This window comes from Myotis brandtii, unplaced genomic scaffold, assembly GCF_000412655.1.
Source record: "Myotis brandtii unplaced genomic scaffold, ASM41265v1 scaffold250, whole genome shotgun sequence".
Lineage (NCBI taxonomy): Eukaryota > Metazoa > Chordata > Mammalia > Chiroptera > Vespertilionidae > Myotis > Myotis brandtii.
The window spans coordinates 2,946,195-2,953,213 of NW_005359478.1; the positions used below are offsets into that span (position 1 = coordinate 2,946,195).

Sequence of the window (7,019 nt, forward strand, 5' to 3'; positions counted from 1 at the left end):
CCGGGAGGCCCAGGAGCTGGTGGCTCGGGGGCTGCGGGTCAAGGTGAGCGAGGCCTACCGGTTCCGCGTGGCGCTGCCCGCCTACCCGGCGTCACTCACCGACGTCTCCCTGGCGCTGGGTGAGCTGAGGCCCAACGACTCCGGCATCTACCGCTGCGAGGTCCAGCACGGCATAGACGACAGCAGCGATGCTGTGGAGGTCAAGGTCAAAGGTGAGAGCACAGGGGCAGAGAGAAGTCCCCCCCCCGCCCCAGTGGAGGGAAGGACTCCAGCCCTCAGGGAGCCCACAGTCTGAGGGGTGCAAACACCCCTGGAGGACAGACTGAGTTGGGAAAGGACTGACCAGATACAGCCTTTTGTCACCGCCTTTCCATCAAGTGGAGGAAATGCTACCTGTAGCCTCACTTGAGCCCCTCCTTCCGCAGGGAGTGTAATTTACCCCGTGTGGACAGATGAGTGACAAGAAGGGGGCGGGCGGTCAGTGTGCAGGATGACCCTGCCTCCAGGAGTACTCTCTGCCCCTCAGGGGTCGTCTTTCTCTACCGGGAGGGCTCTGCCCGCTATGCCTTCTCCTTCACTGGGGCCCAGGAGGCCTGTGCCCGCATCGGCGCCCGCATCGCCACCCCAGAGCAGCTCTATGCGGCCTATCTGGGGGGCTATGAGCAGTGTGATGCTGGCTGGCTGTCCGACCAGACTGTGAGGTAAGCTGGGGCTGTGAACCAGGGGCTTCTAGTCGTGTCTGAGGTTCTGCCAGGGGCTGCCTGCTGCCTCAAGTTGGCCACAGGGGCACCCTGCCTCCTGGGAATGAAGTTGGTCTTCGGAGAATGGGTGAGGATCTGCCATGGGGGTGTTTGCCCCCCAGGGCTGGGAGGCCAACTGGCTGCATGGAAGGCAATGTGATTTGGGAAGGTCACCATGGGTGGCTCCCTCGTGAAGGCGTCTGTCCTCCATCCCCAGGTATCCCATCCAGACTCCGCGAGAGGCCTGTTACGGAGACATGGATGGCTTCCCTGGTGTCCGAAACTATGGCGTGGTGGACCCGAGTGACCTCTATGATGTCTACTGCTATGCTGAAGACCTCAATGGTGATTGGGGATGAGGGGCTCCCAAGGGACAAGCCCCTTCTCTAGTGTTGCCCATGGGTCCTCCTGGGGCCTCTGCTGGACCTTATTGCCCTTCATGTGTTTAAGGGGGAAGCCAGGGGGAAGGAAACAATTGATGTCCCTCCCTCCAAATACTGTCATAGAGGCAAGTTCATGGTCAAAGCCTAAGGCACGTGGTAGGAGACTGCGTTTGTGCTTTGACTCTGCTGTGCATCTCTCTACCTCTTAGCATCTCTAGGCCTTGTTTCCGTCTTTGCAGCATGAGGAAGTTGGGCTAGGTCCCTTTGAGCAATAATATCCACCCTGAGCTTCTACCCAGACTTTGATCCTACGAAGCAGGATAATTGACTCCATGTCACAGATAAGGAGACTGAGGCCTAGAGAAGCTTGCCCCGGGTCCCTGTTGGAATCCAGGGTAGAAGGGGCTACTAACTTCCTGGTAACCCAGCCTCCTCTGCCCTCCAGGAGAGCTGTTCCTGGGCGCCCCCCCAGACAAGCTGACATTGGAGGAGGCACGGGCATACTGCCAGGAGCGAGGAGCAGAGATCGCCACCACGGGCCAGCTATATGCAGCCTGGGATGGTGGCTTGGACCGCTGCAGCCCAGGCTGGCTGGCCGATGGCAGCGTGCGCTACCCCATCATCACACCCAGCCAGCGCTGTGGTGGGGGTCTGCCCGGTGTCAAGACTCTCTTCCTCTTCCCCAACCAGACCGGCTTCCCTAACAAGCACAGCCGCTTCAACGTCTATTGCTTCAGAGGTGAGCCCACCTTCCTGTGGGGACTGAGACCAACCTCACAGGGACAGATCAGCCCTGAAGTCCTACCCCCGCTCTGATCGTTTCCTCTCAAGGTCTTTGCCATCTGCCTGAAGGAGGCTTTGGTGATGCTCAGCTTGTCACTAGGGTTCTAATTCTGGTCACATCCTCTGGCTTGGCTATGTGGCCTCAAGGAGTGCTCACTTCTCTGTATCTTCTCACCTCCCATATCGGGCTACCAAGTATGTTTCCATTTCTGGTCCTCTCATTAGCAGAGCAGAGATGACCGACAATCTCTGAATGCAATGAATGATTCACTCTAGTTAACCAAATGCCCTTAAGTGCCATCAAAGGGGTTTCTGGAACCTTCAGCTTGAAGGTGTCATATCTTTAACCACCAAATATTGATGGACAGACACAGGTTCACCCACAGAGAGCAGGTCCTTAAGGACAGTTGGATGTAGAGATGGCTTCCTGCCCACATCGTATATTGGGAGATGGGGGGAGCAGTGCCTGGGACCCCCAGAGGCACAGGGCCCAGGCTAAAGGTGACTACAAATCAGGGAGGAATTGATGTTAGGTGTCTGAGTCCTTGCTCCAATTGTGAGCTTGTGGTACTGGTACAAGGGCTGGAAGCAGAAATGTGAGAAGGCACAGCTTTTGCCATGGAAGCCCCCAACGTGAGGGAAGACAAGACAGCTTGCTCTTAACAAGATGGAGACTGAGAGACAAGGATTACTTTCACTGAGACCGATCCCCAGGCATGTTTGACCTGGGATGGATGTGGGGATGGATAGGGAAGTGAAGCCCATAGGAAGACAGGTCCATCTGAAAAGATTTCCTGGAACAGGGGTGGTGAAGATGATGATGGTGGTGGTGGTAGTGATGATGATGATAGCTAGCACTTCTATGCACTGATTATGATTATGTGGGGGAAATGGAGAGAGGGACTGAATCAGGAGGGGGGAGAAGAGGAGATGACTATGGTTGTGAGCAGGTGGAGGACAGGCACGCAGGGCACGGGTTTGCTGGTCTCGTATTAGCAAGGCTCACTGGAGCAGGTGACGAGGGCAGGACATGCTGTCCTGTTTCATCTGGCTGAGCACAGATGGCCCTCAGGGCTTTTCTTAGCCCAATTCCACCGTCACTTCATTGGTTTTCTTCTCTTGGTTTACTTCCCTAGAGACAAGGTAATCTATTCTAAAACTGTCATTTGAAGGGAGTAGACCCGAAGGATAGGGTGACTCCTGCCTTTGCGCTCTTGTCCCCGTACGGAGATCCTCAGGTGGTGACTGTTGAATGTTCTCCTGTCCTCTGCCCGCCAGCTTCCTGCAGTGATGGCAGCCTGTCCCCTTCCATTGCAAAAGCCTTGGGATGACTGAGCTCCCTCACACCTTGCCCCAAACCCAAGGTGCGGGGGCCATTCTGTCCATCCTACCTCCATCCTTTACTCAAGGGAAGATCTCTCCCTGGAGCCTTTCTTTACCATTCCATATACAGTAGTGCTTCCCATCCCATTCCCTTATATATTAACATTATAATACATGTGTATTTGTTTATTATCTGTATCTGAAATATAAATCCCCTTGTGGGCAGGAAGCTTGCTCTTTTGCTCTTCACTGTATTCTCAATGCCCTGGAGAATGCTTGGCATGACACACATTGGGCACTTGATTAATGCTTGAGGAACAAGTGATGAAGTCCTAGGGTGCTTCTGTGGCCCCATGGGGGCTCCACAGGGAAAATGAGAGAGAACTGAGAGAATTCCATGGCTTCTGAGTCTAACCCAAAACCCTCACATGTAGGCTGTGACCTGGGAGGACAGAGCCACCTATGTAACACCCCCAATGGCACTTAACTCCCACCACAGACTCTGCCCAGCCCTCTACCATCCCCGAGGACTCCAACCCATCCTCTGACCCAGCTTCTGATGGACTGGAGGCCATTGTAACAGTGACAGAGACCCTGGAGGAACTGCAGCTGCCTCAGGAAGCTGTGGAGAGTGAGTCCCGAGGAGCCATCTACTCCATCCCCATCATAGAGGATGGAGGAGGTGCAAGCTCCACTCCGGAAGACCCAGCAGAGGCCCCTAAAACCCTTCAAGGTAATGCAAATCCCTTACACTGGAGAGGTCTGCACATGAGATACTGGGGGCATAAGCCCAGCTTGATGCTGGGGTTATGGCAGCAGGACTCTGTCCTGTCCTTTCTCAGCAGCTCAACAGTGCAAGGCACCTCACCTGTTCCTCTTCCAATCTTTGCCTTTCCAGAATATTCCACCCCCAACTCTCTGAGTCTAGAGCTGTTTGGATTAAGGAGCTGCTCCTCTTTTGTTTGGTCTCTCCTCTCCCTCACCTAGCCAAAGTAGACCAGAGAATTTTAACAGACTAGGAGAGGGAGACGCAAGGACCATGTTTTCCTGGGATAATGACAGCTCACAGAGCCTTCAACATTGCAGCTCCTGTTGCAATTCTTCTGGTGTGGAGCAAAGACAGCTTCTCCCCAGGGCAGGCTCTTTCCTCTCCCCCAGTCCTCACCAACCCCTTCTTCCCCTTTCCCTTCCCCTTTTCTATCTTCTGACGGACGCTGTCCCTGGTGCTGAATCATCTGTGCTTTGCCTAGAATTCGAACCCCAATCCATTGTACCTCCCATGGGATCATCAGAAGAGGAAGGCAAGGCAATGGAGGAAGAAGAGAAATACAAGGATGAAAAAGAAAAAGAGGAGGAGGAGGAAGAAGAGGAGGATGTGGAGGATGAGGACCTGTGGGCCTGGCCCAGCGAGCTCAGCAGCCCGGACCCAGAAGTCCCTCTCCCCAGTGAGCTGGACCTCGAGGACTCACTCTCCCAGGCATCCCAGTCACCAGCAGTCCTACACCCCGGTGCATCACCACCTCCCAATGGAGAGCCAGAGGCCCCCAGGCCGCCAAGGGTCCTAGGACCACCCACTGAGACTCTGCCCACTCCCAGGGAGGGGAACCTGGCTTCACCTTTCACTCCCATTGGGGCAAGAGAGGTGGGGGAAGAGACTGGGCGTCCTGAGCTGTTGGGGGTCCCTCGAGGAGAGAGCGAGGAGACAGGGAGCTCCGAGGATGCCCCTGCTCTGCTTCCAGCCACACGGGCCCCTGGGGGTACCAGGGAGCTGGAGGCCCCCGCCAAAGAGAATTCTGGAAGAATTGTCCCAGCAGGGACCTCAGTGCAGGCCCAGCCAGTTCTGCCCACTGACAGCACCAGCCATGGTGGAGTGGCCGTGGCCCCCTCAGCAGGTAACTTTGCCCAAGGCTCAGCTTCCCTGTTTCTCCTCCTCCTTTTTCTCCCCCTGCAACTCTGAGTCACCTCACCTATAGTCCTTTAACCCACCATTGCCCAGATCTCCTGTCCTTTGCTTTTATTCTCCTACCCACCTCAACCTGTGGGCTTCCTATTTTGGATACCCCATCATGTGACTTCCATCCCAGCTCTGATTCCTCACCCTGTGGCCCCCCAACACCCTGACCCCCACCCTAAGACCCTCTCGCTGCTCACTCTATCACCCCAGCCCCACCACGGACTGTCTCAGACTCTTTCCTAGTCTTGGGCTCTCTACCTGTGACTCACATCTCACCAACCCCACAGAGCACCCTCAGGCCTCACGCACTAGGATGCCCTCATCACCTGTTGCCCTCTTCAAGGCCCAGGCTGGTCTCCCACTGCTCCCTTCCCCCTTCCTGTGTGCCATCCCCTTCAGCCACCTCCCACTGATATCAGGGAAGCCTGGGACCCCACCCCCACCTCTCACCCTCTGGGGTCCAGGAGACCCTGAATCCCACAGAGCCTTAAGCGACTACTTCTGTGAAGTATTTTTTCATTTGTTTCATGGAAAACAAGCCTTGGAAATAAATCTCTATTAAACTGCTTTATAACCAAAACTCTGGCACCCTCTGTCTCCACCCCCAGCTGTCTGCCCTTTGCATTCTATAGATCCATGTCATGGGTAGCTCTTTGATTCACTCTCTCTCTCTCTCTCTCTCTCTCTCTCTCTCTCTCTCTCTTACTTTCTCACCTTTCATCCCCCTCCCTCCCCCCTCTGTCTCCTTGCCTTGCGTTCGTTTTCATCTTCAGCCTAAACCTATTCCCCCTCCCTCCCCACTCTGTCTCTTTGCCTTGCGTTCGTTTTCATCTTCAGCCTAAACCTATCCAGTCCTAGCCATCTAACAGCCCTTTGCTGTTCTTTCATCCTGTCCTTCTCAGGCCTGTCTCCACTTTCCTTCCTGACTGCTGAGATCCCAAATCTGACTGCACATTTCCCAGAAAAGTCCTTGTCCATCCGTCTGTGAGAGTGTTGGGAGGTTTCTCCCTCACTCTTGGGGGGAGAACCTCCACAGCCTGGAGTGTGTGTGTGCGCGTTTGTATTCATTTCTGGTCCCTCTCAATGGCTCCCATATAGAGGCACATATACAGAGTAGTGACGAAAAAGTCCTTCTTAGCCTAGATGGGGTTCCCTGGCATCCAGGTGACCCAGAGCCCATGCCCCGCCCCTGGCATCTCAGCAGGGGGATGGTGTCTGACTTTCATCCTATTCCCACAGCCTTCCTGTCCCCCACTAACCCCTACACTAATGACTTCCTCCACCCCTTGGGGAGAATGGTTTCACTCTCCCTACACCCTAAGGATGTCAAAGTCCCAAATGCTGGAGAAGACAGAGATCAGGAGACAAGGGGAGGGAGGGAATGTAGAGGGCAGGGGAATGGGGCATTAGAGAAGCCCTACCTGCTCAGGGAAGGTTGGGCTTCCCAGTGGTGACTCCTACAGAAGGCTGGATGCCCTCAGGACCCCCTCTCCTAGATGGCCCAGGGTGGTCTAGGGGTCCCTGCATCACATCCAGGCTCACACATTTCAACTGTTGGCTCCCTCCCAGCTGACCTTGGCGTTCAGCGCTGGTGGGCGGGGAGGGGATTGGTGGGAAGAGGCGCACCATCTGCAGTGTGTTAGTTGCCCACGTGGAGGGTGAGGAAAGCCTCCTGGCCATTGCAGCAGAACGGAAGGAACAATGTTCGGGTCCTTACAGTAGTTGGGCCCAAAGAGGCGGAGGAAGGAAGACCAGAAAGTCTCAAGAGGAGTTTTTTCACCCCAATGTGCCTGTCCTGGCTCAGGTTTAGCTGGAGGTGGGAGTGGGGTGGGGGTA

The 7,019-nt window shown here is 55.2% G+C and overlaps 1 protein-coding gene across 1 annotated transcript in view; it reads left to right on the top strand.

The window, feature by feature from the left end:
• BCAN (brevican) overlaps positions 1 to 7,019 on the top strand; it is a 33,888-nt gene that overhangs the window by 22,040 nt on the left and 4,829 nt on the right. The window contains exons 10-15 of the mRNA XM_014540652.1: positions 1 to 212; positions 527 to 701; positions 958 to 1,085; positions 1,569 to 1,862; positions 3,729 to 3,962; positions 4,480 to 5,121. Coding sequence (XP_014396138.1) covers positions 1 to 212; positions 527 to 701; positions 958 to 1,085; positions 1,569 to 1,862; positions 3,729 to 3,962; positions 4,480 to 5,121 — 1,685 coding nt within the window. The remainder of the gene's footprint in view (positions 213 to 526; positions 702 to 957; positions 1,086 to 1,568; positions 1,863 to 3,728; positions 3,963 to 4,479; positions 5,122 to 7,019) is intronic.